Source organism: Pan paniscus, chromosome 10, assembly GCF_029289425.2.
Source record: "Pan paniscus chromosome 10, NHGRI_mPanPan1-v2.0_pri, whole genome shotgun sequence".
NCBI classification, from domain to species: domain Eukaryota; kingdom Metazoa; phylum Chordata; class Mammalia; order Primates; family Hominidae; genus Pan; species Pan paniscus.
The window spans coordinates 10,088,721-10,110,172 of record NC_073259.2 but is presented as its reverse complement, the minus strand read 5'-3'; the positions used below and the strand labels follow the sequence as shown (position 1 = coordinate 10,110,172).

The window sequence follows — 21,452 nt, the reverse complement described above, 5'->3', positions numbered from 1 at the left end:
ATTAATATAGATATTTCCATAAACCAAGAAAAACTGAGTTAAGTATTATACATTTTTTAACAGCTAACATGATTTGAAAATTTTTTATTAAAAATTGATCAGAAGCTAGTTGAAATTCTCAATGTAAATATAAAATATTCATTACAATTGTTTTTCAAAGTAAATTCAGATCTAAGCTTCCTGAAAAGCTGTACTATCTCATATCATAATAGGGATGACTAAGTACTTGACAACTACTTTCTAAAGAACTTAACAAAAAGTGACTACTTGAAGATTATATTTACAACAAAAAGGCTAACATTCTCTGCAGAGCTCTCATTTTATCATGAAATGTGGACAATCAGGAACACGTGGATGAGTGGTATCAAGAAAAAGGGCATTTCAAAATATTTCCACTTTTATTAAAGGTTTTGACAATGAAGATTTCATAAAATGTCTTTAAATTCTATTTTCTAGAGAATAACCATCTAAATCGGAGACATATGCCATAAAACTGCAACCATTTTAGTGCGTAAAATAATTCTGAGTTTGTACTATAAAAAGGTTTGGCTAAAATACAAAACATCTTTGCGATAAAACTGACAATGTAGCTTAAGTAGCTTATAAGATTTCAGAAATGTCTTCTGAAAGAAATAAGAATGTTTCCCTCTGCCAGATAAAACTGAACAGTTAAAGTTAAGGTGCTATAAACTAGACAAAGCTAGAAAGGCACATCATGTAACTAGAAAAGAACAGCATGTGATGTGGACTTCATGTCGAACTGATAGAAAAACAGAATACGCTCTTCACAAGGAAAGGTATGAGAAGATAATTCTTATAAACAAACTTCTCATTGAAGTCTTGAAGAGTTTTACAGAGAACATAATCATAAAATGGCTAGAGGTCATTTATAGGACATGGTAATGGATTCCTTTATATTACAATACCTGCCTCAAATATAAACACAAATCAAATATAAACACCCTTGTAAAGCTGTGATTCTCTCAACCAAACATTCCTCCAGTACCACACTCAGGTGCTAGTGGTATTTGGATGCAAAGGTTTAACTCGTGCTAATCTGGACAAGCCAAGGCGGAGACTCTGATTGGGAGACTTCACAGACACTACCACCAGTGGGCTGCTGCTACTTCTGCTACCTCCAGATGCCGCTGAAAGGAAACATATGATGTGATGCTGATGATGTCAGAAATCTCTTAACAAAGATTAATTTATAAAATAAGCAGCAAAAAAAAGGTAGTTAAGCATTATTCTGCTTCCCAGGGTCTATCAAGCAATAAACTAGATCAAAAGAACAGAATGTTCTAAAGAGCAGAAATTAATACAGTATTGCCTATTTCCAAACATCCCAGAAGTCAAGGTAATGACACTAAAACCTCACCATGAAAGCTGAAAAAGGAAGGCTGGGAACAAATAATGCTAGTTGTAAAGGCATACAAAAATGCATATAATTATAATTTCTAAAGTAATAGAAAAAGCAAATGCATTTTTAAGGTCCTGCAATTTTTACAAGTAGTCCTTGAAGAGTCTATTTTTCAATTATTAAATACCTTTAAAAATGGCAAATATTGTTATTTATTTATACTAGTTTCATTATACTATTATCCTAATGTAGCAATTATTTCCATCTATTTCAAAATTATCCACATGAATGTTCATAGTTGATGGTGACTGTAGGTGCTCGCCTACACAACAGTATTATAAATTTAAAATAAATAATTATACCTGCTACCCTATAACTCAGACTATACTGCTTTATTGTTTTCTAGTTTGAAAGGTATAAAATAGTATTTTATTTTAATTTACACTTCCTTAATTACCAGTGAGACTGAAACTCTTCATATTTTCTTGTTGTATTAATAGTTCTTGGGGACACTGTTATATTTATGCCACTGGCTAATTTTACTTTTGGGGTCTTGGTGGTCTTCTCCAGTTGTATAAGATAGGTAACAAACTGGCAATCTGAGGGCCAAATCTAGCTCTCAGATGTATTGTTTTTGTTCACATGGTGCTAACAAAAAAAAAAAAAAAAAAAAGATCAACTTACAAAAATTAGCAGATTTCATATTAAAATCTGGATTTCTGGCTTCTCTTGAAAACAGCAATCAGATCTAGAAATACCAAGCCCATAATCTTGCATGGAAACAATATGATGGAGCTGAGTAGCAGCTGCTTCCTTCAAAAGGGTACGCGCTCCTGAGTCCAACAAAATTCCTACCCACGCAAGTCTACTGCATGGGCCCAATTCACTCATTTACATCAGTTGCCTGACTGTCACATGCTGACTTGATAAGCACTTTGTGCTTGATGACATTAACTCTTTATCCATCATTCCACTGTTTCCTTGTATCTTTTTGATTATGCTACTTTTAAATTTCTATAGTTATATCACTTCTTTTAAATTTCCTTCATTGGGGAAGCATTAATTATTTTTAGAAATATACTGTTACTCTTTGAATGATATGACATCAAGTAATTAATCTTCCCTCCTTTCCTTCTCCAAAAAGTTTTTAAGTCCTCATTAAAAATCTTAGAAGTTGTAAACCAGAATGGACTTTAAAGATTACAGTTGTTCCCAGTATTTCACATGACGAAATGAAGACTCTGTAAGTTAAGTAATCACGCAGCCTCACAGCTCACGTCTAAATCTATGAATAGTAATCAGCCAGGGAGTGAGCACTGTGGACCAACCAAGAGAGGCCCCTCAAAAGAAAAAGAGGAGTAGAATTGGAAGGGCTCAGACAAGGAGAGGGGACACATGAAGAAAGACACACCAGGCAGAGGAGGATTAAGAGAGGTCCTGAGAGAGGCATACATACAACATGTTTGAGAGACAAAAAGTGTTTCAATTTCACTGAAGTGGACGGTTCATGCAGGTGGATGAGAGAAAGTAAAGACAGGACTGGTTAGGAAAGGCAGCAACAATTTGGGCCTGGATTAGGGTTTTAGTAATGTCAAGAAGGGTGAAGGTCAAAGAATTCTTGAAGGATCCATGAGACTTGGCTGTGGAGCAAAAGAAAACAAAGAGAAGTGAAATTTGTAAAAGCAAGAGGTTGAGTTTGCTAGGGCATTTGTTAAATGCTAGAATTGCCACATATAGATCCCAAGGCTTCAGTCAGACTGTGGAGGTCAGCAGGTCCTGAGCAAAAGATTTGCTGCCAGAAATACATACTTCAGGAATCTCAAATGTTTACACCCTTTAACACTGTAATTTTCCTACTCGAAATTTTATCCTAGGAAAATAATCAGTAATATGCTCAGAGATTTCTAAAATAAGGACATTTGCACTTATTGCAATCTTACTTATAGCACTGAAAAAATCATAAACCTGGATGTCCAATAATAAGGAATGGTTAAATAAATGAATATATGTAGCAACCAGAAACTTTGGTTTTGAAGAATATGTAATATGGGGAAATGCTCACACATGACGTTTGTAACTAGGAAAAAAATTTACCAGTGATAATTTCCCAAGCTCCTGTCCTTGATGATAAATATGCCATACCTGGTGGGACCCATTTAGGTTTCTTGCTTTCAGCTGAAGGACTGCTTATTTCTAATGGTTTCCTAGTGGTATCTGAAGACAGAGAAACCTTTTTTGGCGAGGACTGAGATTCTGATTTGACGGCAGCTGGAGCAGAGTCCACCGAAGTCACTTATTTGAAAAATATACGTAAAAATGTTTGTCATGCAGGAAGAAAAAGTAAGTCTAGCATATATGTGTAAAAATTATAAAGTTACATAATCATATAAAAAATAAACTTATTAATCAACAAACATTTATTGAGAGCCTAAGAATAGCCATCTTTTATGAGCATTAATATGCCAGGCAGTGTGGTAGGCATATTACACACATTACCTCTAACTCTTTACAACAACTCCAATACAGATATTACTATCCCCACTCTCAGAGAAGGGAACAGAGACGTTAAGCAATCTGCCTGTAGTCTGACAGCTAGTAAGCATCTAAGCTTAGAAACCAGATTTTCCTCCAAAATCCCATCCTTGTAACCAACCATTACACAATAGTGTCTCGTGAGTATGTGTCAGTGAGATTACGTGTCAGGCTCTAGGGTTAGAAACAGTATCATTCATGGCTCCTGCTCCCAAGGACTTTAAGGTTTAGTCACTAGACTTCAGTGGGAAGAACAGGGAAGTAAAGATGTGTAAAATGCAGTGTGGTAAGGGATATGGCAGACTCTAGAGGTATGCCAAGTAGAAAAGGAAACTGCAATCTGGGGGTATGTGTTTTAAAGTTAGAGGGAGGTGAGTGAGGATGGTCTGAACCAAATCAAGATTGAAGAGTAAAGGTGAATTGAGAGAAGCTTTCCAGGCAGAGGGAGTACAGTGTGCAAAGACGGAGGATGCACCAAGTTCCAGAATCAGTAGTACTGACTGGTTCAGTATACGGCTGGAGCAGAAATCTCAAGGGTAGGAAATGTCAGAGATAGACACTGGGTGTAGATCACTTATGAAGAGCTTTGCAGACCATGTACAAGAGTCTGGCTAGTCACAATCATGCATGTATTTTTCTCAGCAGTGATCTGTATTTTAAAAACATCTTTCTGGTGGTAGTGTAGGAGAAGTAGGCCACTTAGAAGGTTACTATGGTAATCAGGTAAGAGGAAATGGGGGCCTGCTAAGGTGGAGAATAGAAGGAAAACAGCACATTAGATATGTTTTGGCAAAAATAGGTGGGAGGAAGCAATGGAGATGAAGAAATAATCCATGACTTCCAAGTTCCTGTCATGGGCACACTGTTCGATGGTGCCATTTATCTAGAGAACAAACACAAGCTTGGAAGTATGTTTTGGTTCTATTTATTTATTTTTTTGGTGGTGGGGAGGGAGGAGAGGTGGCATTAAGTTCACTTTCAGATAGTGCTTGTTTTGAGATACCTAGGGGTATTTCAACACATATAAACATGAACATTTTCACCGTATACTCTTTCTAATGTTAACATCTGCATCCTCTAGATCAGCACTGTCTGATGGAACTTTCTGTGATTATAGAAATGTTTTGTGTTTTGCGCTGCCCAATATGGTAGCCGCTAGCCATATACAGTTACTGTGCACTTGAAATGTGGCTTGCAAAACTGAGGAACTGATTTTTAAATTTTACTTAATTTTAATTAATTCAAATGTAATATAGCCACACATGGCTAGAGGTTACCATATTGGACAGCATAGCTCTCAACATTTTTTCTATCAAGGGAAAATTATAACATGTGCTAGACACAATTCTCAAAGTTTACCCAATACATTACTAGTAGGACTAAAAATATAATCCATTTTTCCTAATTCCTAGTCCTATCACTTAATGGTTAAATTTCATTTCTAATATTATATATTAAATCTCAGTTGTGAAGCAACTTGCTCCAAGGGATAGAGAAAAGATTTTAAATGGTAAACTCCAACTTGGGAACTGAAGTTTTATTTTTAGTTATTAGTGTGTCTCGGTGAAGAAGCATAAACAAACATCTAAAGAAAATACAAAATATATTCATGGTGTTAATAACTTTTTCCTATTATAGCTTGTAGTAGGCAGAATACTGGCTCCTCAGATGTCTACATCGTCATTGCCAGAACATGTGAATATGTTACCTTACATGGCAAAGGGACTTTGCAGATGTAATTAAGAATCTTAGATGGGGAAATTACACTGAATTATCTGGAGGGGCCCAATGTAATCACAGGGTCCTTATAAGTAAACGTGAGCAGGAAGAAAGTCAGAGTCGAGTAACATGATGTGAGAAAGTCCCTGCCATTGCTCTCTGAAGGTGGAAGGGGCCACAAGCCAAGAAATGCACCCTCAAGGAGCTAGAAAAGGCAAGAACGTGGTTTGTCTCCTAGAGCCTCCGCAAAGGACCACAGTTGGGCTGACTGCTTGATTTTAGCCCAGTGAGAACCACTTTCGACTTTTAATACTCAGAATTTCTGGAACCCAGATGAAGTCATCAATTAAAAAAAAACACTCTAATTAAAAAACCTCATTAATTCAAAATACAGGAGAGAGAAGAATATAACTCAATCAGTACTTAATTCTCATTTAATTCTTAGGAAGTACTCAGCAACAGGCTACTGAAGGTGACAGCAGCTCCTATGAATAAATGGAAAGACTAAATAATGGAACTTTTAATATCAATAGCATATATATTAAATAAACCAAGACATAAAAATGATTATCAAGAAATAAAACAAACTCAGTTAATGACAGTTATATTTTGCAATAACCTATCATATACTATGAACTCAAACATATCCTAACTTCTTTTACACAAGAAACAGGTATTCCATGTTCGAGTCACCATAAATTTTAAACGTTTTATCATAAAAGTAGTTTCTAATGGAATTTGTTTTGGGGAAATAAAAAAAAAAAGGGCCCTAAACATGTGGCAAAAGAGCTCTCAAATCAGACTAAGTAAAGCACAAAAGCAAAAAATTAGAATTATGCAAACTTCCTTGTTTTGCCTGGAGAAAATATGGTCCAAGATACAGCTTAGACTCTGAATGGACAAACATGGGTTCAAATTCTAGCCCTTCACCTATTAGATGTAAGATTTCCAACAAATTATTTAACCTCTCTGACACTCAGTTTTTCACTGTAGAATGCAGGTGACAACAGCTAACCACAGAGGGCAGCCATGAGTACCAAAGTGAGGTCATATACAGTAAGTGCTAGCATACGTAGTGGAGTCAGCATTCTTGTCCGCTTTTCTCCCTTCCCCACTCCGCCTTCCTTTTACATATTTTAACGAGAAATGGACGTTAGGAAAATGTTAAAGAGAACAAAGGCAAAAATAAGAAAAATACGGCAAACAAACCACATACATTTCCTTTATAAAATTAAGTGTTTTGGACCAAGCTTACCCAAAGCATTACATTTGGATTTAGATTTCTTCTCTTTCTTTTCTACTGGGGATTTTACCTTCACTTCTTTCTTTTTAATTTCTTTAACTTTACTTTTTCTCATAGAGAAGTCTTCGTCATTATCCTCACTCTCACAAAAATCAGAATCATCCTCAGAATCTTCACCTAAAACAGAAGATTATATAGTTCATCTTTGCTCTAAAAAGTGAGGATTCTGTTGCCTTAACTTTATCCACAGCTTTCAGATTCTTATGCACCTTTGTGCTGCACTGTTTCCAGTAGCAGAACACTGCAGTGGTTGACATTGTGGGTGCCTGGGTTTGCATCCTCAGACAGGTCACTAACTTCACTGAGCCTCAGTTTCCTCACCTAGAAAATGGGGATAACCGTAAACCTCCATCAAAGGGTCGTTGCGTGGATTAAATGAGTTAATATATATATAATGCATTTAGAATAACATCTGGCATACACTGAGCAAAATAAAATTGTTTGCTATTACCACTATCACTATAAATTTCCCATCAGTAATCTTTACTTCAGATTTTACCATTTTTAACTCAGTGACTTTTGAAAAGAATGGTAGGGTATGACAATAGCTAGTCTTTCAAAACAGTGACATTTATGGCAATAGTGAGCCTTCCCTTAATCACATAAACTTCAACATTCTGGAACAGACCAAATGAGAATTGAGATAACCATACCCAACAATCTTAGCAGATAATCCTAGAGCTGATTTCATTTGGGACAAACCTTTATTTCTCAAAAGTGCTTTTCTGCACTTCGTGGGAAAATATAAGCCAGTGATCTAACTTTGAAAGTGCTACAGCTGCTCTGGAAAAAAGCATGTACTAACCTGATAGTTAAGCAATGATCTTTCTATTTTTTGAGGGGGTTAGGATCAGAAAACCATGCCTTGTAGATAAACTCTGAAAACTAAGTGTAAATAGGGTTAGTCCTATATTAATATAAAACTTTTTTACATTTTTAATATTATGGACATGCTTATTGCAGAAAATGCTTAAATCAAAAAATGTACAAATGAAATGAAAAATAAACAATACGTGCTTATTGTAGAAAATACAGACCATACAAAACTTTATTAAAGAAAATCTACTCTGTAATCTCACCACTCAGAGATAAACACTACTGTCCCCACATACTAATATCTACCTATCTATAAGAAATATTATATGTAAATAAAATCATAAGATTTTCAAACCTATACCACAGTAGACAGTAATAAACCACCACTCAGATTCAACAATTATCAACATTTTGCTCCATTTGTTTCATCTATCTCGCTCTTCTTCTTCTATTCCCTTTTGTAGTATATTAAAATAAAATCAAGGCATCACATCATTACATTCCTACATACTTCAGAATGTATCTCTAAAAACATGAGCATTTTCTCATACAACAATGCCACTATTACATCTAGCAATACCAACACCAGTTTCTTGGTATCATCTTCTATTCAGTCTACATTAATCTCTTTTAATATAGAGCAGTATCTTCTCCCTGTCCTCCCTTGTGTCTGACTTGCTGAAGCAGTTGAGTCAATTGTCCTGTAGAATGTCCTAAATTCTGGATTTGTCTGTTTTCTAGCTCACGGTGTCATTTAACTTAATCTTGCTTTTTTTTTTTTTTTTTTTTGAGATGGAGCCTCACTCTGTCGCCCAGGCTGGAGTGCAGTGGCACAATCTTGGCTCACTGCAACCTCTGTTTCCCAGGTTCAAGCAATTCTCCTGCTTCAGCCTCCTGAGTAGCTGGGATTACAGGCACACAACACCACGCCCAGCTAATTTTTGTATTTTAGTAGAGAAGGGGTTTCACCATGTTGGCCAGGCTGGTCTCGAACTCCTGACTTCAACTGATCCGCCCACTTCAGCCTCCCAAAGTGCTGGGATTACAGGTGTGAGCCACTGTGCCCGGCCATATTCTTGCATTTTATGTGAGCTGGAATTCTGCTCTCAAGGCTTGAGTGGATTCAGGCTCACTTTTTTTGGTGGCGGGGGGAGGAAGGACGGCAAGAATATACTTCATAAGTATATTCTCTGTACTTCATATTACATCACATCAGAAATCATATAATGTGTGGTTGTCCCTCTCTTAGGTGGTTCAGGTGATGCCAGCCTGAATTCATCATTGTAAAGATCCTTATCAACCTTCCATTGATGACCTTTACCTAAATCAACAATGTCATTTATGGGCTGGGCGCAGTGGTTCACCTCTGTAATCCCAACACTTTGGTAGGCCAAAGCAGGTGGATCACATGAGGTCAGGAGTTCAAGACCACCCTGGCCAACCTGCTGAAACTCCATCTCTACTAAAAATACAGAAATTAGTTAGGCATGGTGGCGCATGCCTGTAGTCCCAGCTACTTGGGAGGCTGAGACACGAGAATTGCTTGAACCTGTGAGGCGGAGGCCACGGTCAGCCAAGATCGTGCCACTACACTCCCGCCTGGGCGACAGAGCGAGATTCCACCTCAAAAAACAAAACAAAACAAAAACAAAAAACAATGTCATTATGATCTTCAAATTGCAATGTCCTTATTCTATCATTGTTCCCACACACAATTTTAAAACTAATCAACTCACATGTTCACAGAATGGTTCCTGTGCTATAGAGAATTAGCCAAGAAAGGCCAGCAGGTCCCATGAGGGCTGTTAGAAATGCCGCCTACAAATTCAAGCAATCCTAAGAAGCTCTCCGCTCAAAGAAGGCAAGGGGTAGAGGAAGTTTCTCCAAACTTTCCGAATATATCATCTACAACAAAACTTTCTGTGTATCCAATAGTTCTGATACTGCATGTGTTCAGTAACTTAGAAGTCTGAAGGATTCTCTTCTTGGCTCAAGAGGATAAACAGTAGGAGCTGGCTACATTTCTGTTTAACAAGCTTGTTCAGAAATGGGGTCAAACTAATCTTCGTCAGTCAACTGAGAAAGCAATTTAAATAAAATTAGAGATGGGGAGTTGGAGTTCCCAAAATTCCAAGTCATTCGCATCCCATAGAGGAAAATCTGGAAGGCCCAAACACTTCAGTTACAGATTTTGGGAACTGTTAGAGAAAAGACTTACCTTCTCTGCAATTTTCTCTTTTCTTTCCCTAATGAAGGTCACACATGGTCCTTTCTATTCTCATCCAGGACAAGCGAATGCAGGGGGAAAACTGAAATGTCACTTTGGGGCTGCTTCCACTTCTTGGCTATTATGAATAATGCTGCTATGAACACGGGTATGCAGATATCTCCCTGAGATCCTGCTTTCAATCGTTTTGGATACATACTCAGAAGTGGATTGCTAGATCATATAGTATAGGCTGAGTATCCCTTATCTGAGGTGCTTGGGACCAGACGTGTTTCGGGGTTCAGATTTTCTCTGGGTTTTGGAACATCTGCATTATACCCAGTTGGGCATTCCCACTCCAGAAATCCAAAATGCTCAAATGAGTATTTCCTTTGAGCATCACATTGGCGCTCAAAGAGTGTCTTTGCATTTTCCTGTCTCCCAGGCCCTCCCAAAGTAAAATAAATGCAAAACAGTCTTTTTTCATGTATTTCCTTTGTTCCACAAGGACAGGAGCTGTTTGTTTTTTTCACTATTGTATCCCTAGTATCTAGAATATAATGCACATAAAAAGCATTCAAGTATTAGTCGAATAAGTGACGATGAGCAAATCTGTTATTGTTTGTTGACAGTATATCAAAATCTAAAATATGGTATCTTGATTTGGCCTCCATTTATGAATTTAAATTTTTAATTAATATGTTATAATGTTCTGTCAAGGTCACTACACTTTCCATTTGCCCAATTTCTAAATGACTCTAAAAACCATCATAATAAAATATAGATTTCATATCACTTCTGCCTCAGAATAATTCATGGATTTCTACTACCTCCAGGAAAAAAAAGCCTACACTTCTTCCAGTGGGTCTGAGACCCTCCCTGATTAGTACCAGCCTCCCTCTCGAGCCTCTTTCATGTTCATCCCAGCAAGCCTCAGTTAGAGACAAATAGAGCATTTGTCTATTCCACAGGTAATGCCTTTCTATTAGTCAGAAATGCTACTTTACACCTTTAGTTTGTTGAAACGCTACTCATTTTTCAAGGCATAGCTTAAAGGTTAACTCGTAGAAAAAACTTTTTCCCCAAATTCTATCACTGAATTGAACTGTTCTGTGTGTCCTTGAAGTTTGCACACCCCAAAGGTTTAACACAGTGCTTTGCACAATTAATGGCTTCCAAGAACTTTTTTGACTGAATTCCCATAGAATTAATTTCGAAGTAGGATAAAACCTACCAGGTGCAAAGTCTGGTTCAGTGTCATTAGCACTATCACCATCACTGCCTTCCAGAAGAATCTTCCTCTGCTGTACTGCAGCTTTAGATGCTGCTTTTCTTTTCCCTTGAACACGACCAACATCATCTTCCACAGTAATCTTATCCAAATCTTCAGGAGAGGCATAAAAATCAATGGAAAACTTTCTGTGACAGCTGATATTTCAAGAACTGCAGAGCAGACTCTATTACAGCTATTGTTTTTATTTGCCCAGGTTCATCCCTCCCATGCTTCCAGTAATAGACTATTTATTAGCCCAATCTGGGTCAACCATGGTACATCAGTGCCCTGGGAACACCTCTAGTTTTAGGGATAAATCCAAGACCCAAACAGAGATCATCTTTCCCCCAAAATTTTCAAACTAGAATTGGGAATATGCAGCCCCTTTCTTCAAAGGTCAGTTGCTCCAACTAGAAGCCACGGGTAGTTATGACCCTTCAGGGAAGAATGTGTGTCTGCAGTACGACAGAATGAGACTAAAACACAAAGAAATAAAGGCCATGACATCAAGAGAGTCTTGACAAATTTAAAGAACTTGCTTCTAGCCACAATCTCAGCAATTTAAACAAAAGTCAGAAAAACAGCATTGTTGATGAGAAAAATTATTAATATAAAAAACTTACCTAAATAATCACTGGCTACACTGCAATTAGAGATATGAGGAGACTTATTCATTGTTTCTATTTTACTACTGCCATGTTTTTCAATGCCTAAATATAAGGAATAAGAAAGAAAATTCAGATATATCTTAATCAATGTCTAGAAATAGGAAAATTAGTACTAAAATGTAATAGCATTTAGATATAAATAAATGATCCCAAACTCAAACTAGCACAATAATTTTATTCAGAGAGGTTAACATATGGTTAGAAGTCTGGGCTCTGAAATCTAACATGTTTAAATTCAGGCTCTACCATGTAAACTGGCTATATGACCATGGGCAAGTTGCTTATCCTAAGACTGAATTTCCTCATCTATAATGTGGAGATAAAAATAGTGTCTTACCCAGTGGTATTACAGAAGACCAAATGTGGATCTTACATAGGAATTGCTTATTATTGTGCCCAATGTGCAGGAAATGGTCAATAAACTATCAATTCTGTGTAGGCAAATCCATGCTTTTACTAACGTTAAGAACTCTCCAATCGTTATAATAACCTTAAAATGATCCAAAGCATTCTAAGAGGACTTTAAGACATAATAATTGGTACTATTAAATTCCAATGCTATAAGGTGCATTATTTAATAAGAAGTGGTATAATATTAATACTTCTAAGGAACTCCCCTTATACATTCTACAATGTCTTAAAAGAGAGAGATGAATTTCAGTGCCTCCATTTTAAATGTAATTCATGATAATTCTCTTTTCATGTTTCTTTGATTCTTGGTTACTAAAAGTCTTCCTAATCAAACTTTCATTTCTTTTTAAAGAGGAGGCAGCCGGATAAGGTGGCTCTCGCCTGTAATCCCAGCACTTTGGGAGGCTTTGGCAGGAGGATTGCTTGAGGCTGGGAGTTTGAGGCCAGCATGGGCAACATAGTGAGACCCCTCTCTACAAAATAAAAAATTAGCCAGGCATGGCAGCACATGCCTGTAGTCCCGGCTACTCAGGAGGCTGAGGCAGGAGGACTGCTTGAGCCTAGGAGGTCAAGGTTGTATTGAGCCATGATCATGCCACTGTATTCCTGCCTGGATGACAGAGCGAGACCCTGTCTCAAATAAATAAATAAATAAATAAGGAGGCAGTACTGATTTAAGAAACAAAGAAAAAAGCTCCATGTATACCCCTAAATAAGATAATAAGCTAAAATATCCCCCAACATAAAAACTTTAAGCCAAAAAGCATTTTAGCAGCAGAGTATCTTTTTCAGGAATAATGATTTCTGCCTCTCTAGAATATTAACATATTGCCAGAAAAATCAAAGGAGAAAATCAACAGAGAAATCCAAAAGCCATTCTCTTAAGTCTACTGAGCTTGCTAACCAAATTAATACCTTTGACCTTTGTAAGTAATAAAAATTACCATAATTAGGGTATGTTCAACTGATCTGGAAAAAATGGAGATGGATTGTTAGGACTGTACAGATCAAATCATTTGATGAAGAAATTAAATGTTCACTGTACAACAACATATAATTCGAACACTGAGGCTCTCAGTCCATGCCCTCAAGCTTATTCTGGGTGTTAAGCAGAGATGTATGTCTGTTTGTATGAGATTTAGGCAGCTGAATTAAGAACTAAATCCAATCGTATTCTCTGCAAATGGGTCTATTTATAGTGCAAAGTATTCACATTTTACCTCTTTCCTCTGTGAAGGCCCACCCAAACAAATAATTACAAAAGCATTAAGAAGGTTTTAAAGCTAAATATACAGAAAATAAAGTTACTTTTATCTTGAGAGTTCTGCACATTAGTGGTGACTGTTGGAAGTTCCTTCACTGATAAAGCTAGTGCAACTTCTAAGTCTCTCTGGTAGAGCTTGTCATCTAAAGCCATCCTAAAATAGATACACAAGTAATAATGAGTTCTTCAAAATATCAATCTCAACTAAAGAGCAAAGTTTGAGATTTCTCCAAATTACTATTCAAGAGTTGCTAACTTCGCAAAAATGTTTTTAAACAATCATCATTAATAGACCTTTGATGATAAGATAAGACTCCTAAAATGTCACAGTATCATGTTACATACAGAATAAGAGGTTTGAAATAGGAGGACCATGTGCCTCTTTGCAATGACTGTTCCCTTTCATTGTAATGTGTCACCTTACTACCAGCTGTGTCCAGTTGGGAAACACCCTACTCAACCCAAAACAGACTTGGTTCAAACATCACTTCCACTTAAAACTCTTCCTTGACCTCACCCACTCCCCTTTAGCAGATATTATAGCTCTTACATTAAATTAAAATTATTATCATTTTTTTACATCTCTTCCTCCCAATCCAGACTTTAACAAATATTTTACCAAGCACTTACTTTGTACAAGGCACTGCACTAGCTGGAATACTAAAAGTACCTTCAGGGAGTCTGCAATTAAAGGAGGAGGGTGGGGAAATAAGACATGCTAATAATTATCCTATAAAAGGCAGATTATAAAGTCCTATTCAAGCTGGTCAAAAGTGCTATGGAGTATAAGAGGAAAAAAACATCAAAGACAGATAAGGAAAAGTCACATAAAGGAAGAAGCACTGAGATGTACCTTAAAGAATTTATTTTTTTAGAATAACAGTTTTCTTAAGATATAATTCACACATCATAAAGTTTACCTTTCAAAGTAAACAATTCAGCAGTTTTTAGTACATTCACAGAGCTGTAAAACTACCATCACTACCTAATTTCAGAACATCTTTATTACCCCAAAAAGAAACCCCATACCCATTAGCATCCACTTCCTGTTTACCCCTCTCCCCTCCTAGCAACCATTAATCTGCTTTCCGTTTCTATGGATTTGCCTATTCTGGACATTTCATGCAAATGAAATCATGTAATATGTGACCTGTATATCTGGCTTCTTTCACTCAGAATGATGTTTCCAAGGTTCATCCATATTGCAGTATATATCAGTTATCAGTTGTCATTTCTTTCTATGGCTGAAAAATATTCCATTTTGTGGAAACCACATTTTACTTATCCATTCATTAGCAGATAGACATTTAGATTGCCTCCATTTTTTTTTAGCTATTATGAATAATGTTGCTGTGAACATTCATGTATGGGTTTTTGTGTGGGCATATGTTTTCATTCCTCTTGGATACATACATAGGCTGGGTCATGTAATAACTCTGTTTAACATTTTGAGGAACTGCTAAACCATTTTCCAATTTAGCTGCACCATTTTACTTTCCCACCAGCAATATATGAGGGTTCAAATTTCTCCACATTCCTTGTCTTTTGTATTAAGTCATCTAGTGGGTGTGAAGTATTATCTCATTCTGATTTTGATTTGCATTGCCCTCACAGCTAATGATATTGAGCATCTTTTCATGTGTTTATTGGTTATTTGTGTATCTTCTCTGGAGAAAGTCTATTGAAATCTTTTGCACATTTTAAATTGTGTTGTTAGTCTTTTTACTGTTGAGTTTTACGAGTTCTGTGTATACTCTGGATACAGTCCCTTATCAGTTATCTGATTTACAAATATTTTCTCCCACGTGTGGGTTCCTTTTTCTATATATTTAAAATGTAATACAAGAAACTCACAAACAAAAACCAAAAAAAAGAAAAGCAAAAAAGAGCATGACATGAGGTAAGGTTCTCCAGGCTAACTCACTTTTCATAGAGAAACTTGTGGCAGTAAAACATTATATATGCCATGTTCCATTTGTTAATATTCCCCTTCCGCCCATCTCTTCTCCATACTGCAAGTTTTGGGTCTCTAAGGACTTCCTTCACTCCTTTCTGCCTCTTGATACTATCTAATGGAATTCCATGGTTAGTCTAGAAACTATGGGAACTTCTCACTGCTGGATAAATCTTAACAACATGGGGAGAAGACATCTTTTTCTGCAAGAAAATACATGGTTTTATATTTTAAAAACTGTCCTCATATTAAGTCATCTTGTGTCTTAATCATCTTAAGTCATCTAATGTCATTTTTAACAAAGTAGTCTCATATGATTTGAGGAATTCAGAGATAAGTGCTGGGTCCTGTCAAAACCAGTCATAACTTCTGAATTCTACAATCATTATTGTCTTAATATTTAATGATACTTCCTTGTATGTTTGTGAATTTCTTTAAGTCAGAAAGTCAGAAAAAAATAGTACGTCCTGTTTTCTGACTGCACCTAGGAAAATAAGACCTATGACTCTGCTCAAGTTCTAATTTAAACCAAGGGTTCGAATCTGTGTCTCTTTAAAATTAACACATCTAATGTCATATATTTACTGCATGTCTTACCTCTCACCTTTTTTTAGGGGTTTTCTCTTGTACTGGGATTTCTTCTTTCCGGAGATTGTTCAAGTTAGGTTTTGGTTTATCTTGTTTTAACTCCTTTGGTGCTGTTCTGGATTTCTTGTTTAAAGGTACAGTTGCAGAAACAAAATCATCTATTCATGTGTGAATTAAAACCAAAAGAAAAATATTATTTTCTTCATAAATGAAAATCATTACAATGTGTGTTCAAGTTTTTATAGGCTAGGCAAATTGTTTAATTTCCACAATTTAAAAATCATTGTTAGTATTTTGTTTATCTTTATTCTCATTTATCTATTTCGACTTTTGTTTTTGTGCCCTTTATATTTAAAAATATCAGTCTGTCAAAAACCAATTCACTAAAAACTGCAAAAGCAATTAAGACAGCATATAAGTGTCAAAGAAAAAATGATTAAAAACCTGTAAAACTATTAGAAAAATTGGTAGAATTTAATCACATTGAAAAGTGGAAATAAATTATTTTTATGGGAACTTCACAATGTAGCCAAATATCTTTTTTCAAAGCCCATTACTTGGGCCAGGCACAGTGGCTCACACTTGTAATCCCAGCACTTTGGGAGGCCAAGGTGGGCAGATCACCTGAAGTGACGAGTTCAAGACCAGCCTGGCCAACGTGGTGAAACCCTGTCTCTACTAAAAAATATAAAAATTAGCCAGGCATGGTGGCGGACACCTATAATCCCAGCTACTCAGGAGGTGAGGTGGGAGAATCGCTTGAACCTGGGAGGCAGAGGTTGCAGTGAGCCAAGATCGCGCTGTTGCACTCTAGCCTAGGCGCAAGAGTGAGACTCCGTCTCAAAAAACAGAGAAAAAGAAGCCCATTACCTATTCCTAGTACATCAACCATGCTAGAGGAAATAAGAAGCATTATGGGGGGAAGAGAAAGTAGCTCCTACTTGAGGATTTTTACAATAGTAGTATTTTCTCTTTCCATTACCACAATGATCTTCCTAAGATCCTACCAAAGTAACTTCTTATTTTCTTGCAAAAGGATGTTCTTTTCCAGTCCATTACTGTTTCTCACAGGTTTTTCTGTCTTACCAATCCTCTGAACTGTTGTAGTTCTACTCTTGACTGTCAACGTAAAACTACTGCTGTGGCTTTTCCACATGTATACAACACATATATGCATGCTTTCAGGGTCTATGCAGTCTTCATCACATACTCAGCAAGCACTAATACTTGTTGTCTCTTATATGCTTCCCCATGTAAAAATAAGATAACTTAGGACTCCCCCCACCTACTACTACACACCTGGCAATTTATAACTATCTGATGACAGACTGATGACAAAAAAAAAAAAAAGCTAGATGTTATACTCTACACTCTTTTTCCCAAGTGGTAGATACAGTTAAGGCTGTGCTCAAGGCAAAAACAGATTCCTTCAAACCGAAGACTTACTAAATATTTGACTTACAGAAAACTCTAGTGGTCTAAGAAAGAAATATTAAATCCACTTCAACGTATAACATAATCTAATGCAATGTTCCTCAAACTTTTCAATCGTAGCAGAGTCAAGTAAACATATGACTAATGCTTAAAAGGCATAACATAAGCCTAACCTTTCTTCAAGGTCTTGTTTCATAGTACAATTAATAGGGATTTTATATACTATGCTGTAACATCTTTGTATCTCAAAAAGACAGTGTTTTCCTTCTTCAGGGATGGAATAGGAGACCAACCTCTATGTGACAACTATGGACTTAGAGTAGTTTAGATCTAAAGAGACTTTTCACCTGGCCTGTTCATTTATCACCTACTAACATAATTTTTATCAGTATAATTATCAGCATAATTATCCCAAATGATTAGAAAACTATCTTTCCAGACCTACCTCATATGCATTTGGGCAATTTAGTCAGTGTTTGAGCTATATATGTCATATAAATTCCGAGGAAATGAGTTTCCAAATCTTTAGAACAAAAATAAGAAGCTTTACTTACCATCACTGTCAGAGTGGTCAAACTGTGAGTAATTGACTGGTTTCTTATGTCTATGACCAAAACAGAATTTTTTCATTAACACAAATGTCAATTTCTCACCACTATTACTTAAGGCTATTAATGAATATTATTTATTTATTTAATATTATTCATTTATTAATAATAAATAATGAATAAATAAACGACATAAATAAAAATGTGTTAAATGAAATGTGTTTCAATAAATGAAAATGTGTTTGGGTTCAAGTAAGAATATTTAACTCTAAAACATGATTTGCATTTTACCACAGGGATTTATCATTAGCTAAAATAGTTACAACTATACCTGATATACCTGGGTATTGTTGGCTTTTCAATTATATGATAAAGGAAAAAAATTCAGGTAACTTACAAAGAATAATCTACATAATTAACATTTATAATTGCTATACTGTTTAATTGCTGTTGGGCATTTGTAAGTTCCCGTTGTACGTGTTCTTCTGTTTTGTGTGTGCATTCTATCTTCCTTACTAGATTATAAATTTCTTGACACTAAAAGCTACTTTCTTTTCAATCTCTCCACAATACCAAATAACATTTTTATGCAACGGACACTTAAAAATGGTGAGTGACCTTGTTCCTACCACCTGAGATGAGTATCCCTTATCTGAAATGCTTGGAACCAGAAATGTTTTGAATTTTGGATTTTTTCAGATTTTGGAATATCTGCATTATATACTTACCAGCTGAGCATCCCAAATCTGAAAATCTAAAATCTGAAGTGCTCCAATGAACATTTCCTTTGAGTGCCATGTAGGTACTGCAAAAGTTTCAAATTTTGGAGCATTTCAAATTTGGGATGCTCAACTTGTACTACTTCAGAGGGCATTAGAAGAAAATGATATTCAAAGTGAAAAAAATAATTTTTTCCTCCCTCCTCTAGGCACTAAATAAAATGTTTTTCTAGTTTTTATTTCTATATTTTTGCCAAATAGCTAAATGTGAATAACCTAATTTGTCAGCTGGTTGTTCTTTCAAGTAAAAAGAATGTTCTATGAAAAAGAGGTAAGCTCAGCTCACAACTCAGACAATCTCACAAGTGCTTTTCCTTGAGATAACTATCACGCATGAGTATACAAAAGTGCTTTATGTGTACTTCCTGTTTCCTCACGCAAAATATTAAAAAGTGCACTCATATTACTCTCTTACTCTTCAGAGTTAAAGAAGTTAGAGCTGAATAAAATGTGAAAACCCCTTTATAAATTCTGAACTTGAATAATAGTAAAATAAAATCAATAGCCTATTTTTAATTAGTATACTTAAGGGTTAAGCTATGATGAATATAATAATTTCCACTACTTCATCAAGCATATTCTTAACTGAAATGATTTTTTTTTTTTTACTTTTAAGAGTATGGCAGTAAACATTGCAAAGACTAGTAGTACAATTTAGTGCCACTGCCTTAATTGTTCTGAGGTGCCAGCAGTTTTATCGTCACTGCAGTGCAAATGACAAAGCAGCGAAAAAGGCAAATCATATCTTAGTATTGTTATGAAAAGAGTTTTGACCTCATAGACCTCTAGAGAAGTTTCCAGGGACCCCCAGAGGTCTGCAGACCATACTTTAACAACTGCTGTTCTTTACAAAGGGATTATGACTCCACTGCCTGGATGCTTAAAACCCATTTCAAATTCAGCATGTTCGAAACAGAAATCTTGATCCCTCACACCTCCTAACCTTCCTTTTCCTAGTCTTCCCTATCTTAATACAAAGATCATCCATCCTGTAGCTCAGACCAAAACTATTGTGGAGTCATCTCTGATTCTTTCTTTCCCTTACCTGTACATCTACTTCATCAGCAAGTTCTGTCCACAGTGCCTCCGAAATACATCCCAAATTCATCTGTTCCATTCCATGCCCACTAATAATACCCTATCCCAAACCGCTCTCCAATGATATAATACCTGATTTTCCTGCTCTCGTTCTGGTCACCCTATCCATCATTTATTCTCCACCAACAGCCAGTGACCTTTATAAAAGCAAACTTAGATTTCTCTCCCCTACTTAAAACCCTCCACTGACTTCCCATTGACTTAAAATAAAACCTAAACTCCTTTCTAAGACTTACAAGACCCTATCTGTTGTGGCACCTGCCTATTTCTCTGGCCTAATCCCCCTACGATTCTCCCCACTGCTTGTTAATCCTACAGCTTTAGACTGTCCCTAAAATATGGTCAAGGATGGGGCCTTGGCTCCTATTCCCTCTACCCTGATTCATGACTCAGTGCATGTATTATCGCCTCAGAGTCACATATTAACTACTATATTTAAAGTAGTGCTTTCCTCTTTCGCACTCTCATATTTCGAGGCTTATTTTCGGCCCCCTAACCTCACCTCCCACTAGAATGTAACCTCCAGCACCTCGTACATTAAAGAAGTGAATATATTCAATAACTTTACTAAATGAATGGATAATTATAGGCTTCCATGGCACTCAACTGTGTAAATAGAAGAATCGTTTCTAATACCACGATGGAAAGCACAGAGGATCTGGAGTGAGATGACTTAGGTTTGAGTATTGCCCTGCCACTTACTGGGCTGTATGACTCAGATAACTTACCCTCTATACGTAGAAATGTTAAATCAATACAACAGGAATGCTTACTCTTTCTATATCAAATAACTACAGTGATGAACAAATAAAATAACACATAACTGGGCGCTCGGTGAAATGTAAAGCGCTGTTCAAACGCTAACAAGGTCTTGGTGAAAGAAACGGCGACGGTTGTGAAGGGAGGCAAAGAGAAGGAAAAAGCTACGATGCTAGGATACTTCTGAGCAACGGGTGGCTCTCACTGGAGACTGGGTTCTTGATAACCGTCCATCCTAACCCCACCATCGCTGCCCTCCGGTCTTACTCGATCCTTTCCCCTTAGTCTCATGTCTTTTCCCTTAGTTTTCTTCCCACCCCCGACGAATGTCAGGAACTACCCACCTCACAGGCCGCACCATGGTCCCTTTCAAGGCTTGGTATTTACAGTTCTCAAATTCTTGTCGGCTTCAGCGGCGGTTTCAATTCCCGCCCAAAACCAGACTTCGGAGCCCTCCGCCCCCTGTTACCAGTCGTCCAATCATCACCAGCCATGCTTGCGGCGGCGCACGCGCTGTGGGGAAAGCGCATTTGCTCCCGCCCTTCCCAAGGCACCGCTTTTCCGTATCCGGTCCACCAGAGCCGAGTTTGTGCTTTGTCCCTGCACTTTCGTCACAACGGCGGATTTGCCCTGTCTCTGAACTACAGAATAACAATAGAAATACACCTTATTGCACCTTTCAAATGGTTAAATTGAAACACGTTGGGACATAGAGGCACTTGGACTGAGAAATTTTCTAC

At 36.7% G+C, this 21,452-nt stretch overlaps 1 protein-coding gene across 2 annotated transcripts; it reads right to left on the bottom strand.

Annotated features, from left to right (window-relative positions):
- Positions 1-122: 122 nt before the first annotated feature.
- Positions 123-21,281, bottom strand: RAD51AP1 (RAD51 associated protein 1). 2 transcript variants are annotated; one of them, XM_003820336.5, is made up of 10 exons: positions 21,057-21,229; positions 18,083-18,132; positions 16,111-16,252; positions 14,183-14,233; positions 13,597-13,706; positions 11,833-11,919; positions 11,171-11,320; positions 6,867-7,031; positions 3,503-3,652; positions 123-1,148 (listed from the first exon to the last, which is right to left on the bottom strand). In XM_003820336.5, the coding sequence occupies exons 1-10, from the start codon at positions 21,071-21,073 to the stop codon at positions 1,012-1,014; spliced, it is 1,059 nt and encodes a 352-aa protein (XP_003820384.1). In that variant the 5' UTR covers positions 21,074-21,229; the 3' UTR covers positions 123-1,011. The 2 variants fall into 2 exon arrangements, with proteins under 2 accessions (XP_003820384.1, XP_003820383.1); XM_003820335.5 differs by lacking the exon at positions 14,183-14,233 and having other exon boundaries at positions 21,057-21,281.
- Positions 21,282-21,452: the final 171 nt, after the last annotated feature.

What these genes read in the sequence shown, in the direction of transcription:
- RAD51AP1 (XM_003820336.5), bottom strand. An exon ending in TGTAGCCAGTGATTATTTAG is followed by an intron (nt 11,321 to 11,832) that starts GTAAGTTTTTTA and finishes CCTCTCCTGAAG; the next exon opens with ATTTGGATAAGATTACTGTG. An exon ending in TGAACCAGACTTTGCACCTG is followed by an intron (nt 7,032 to 11,170) that starts GTAGGTTTTATC and finishes CTTCTGTTTTAG; the next exon opens with GTGAAGATTCTGAGGATGAT.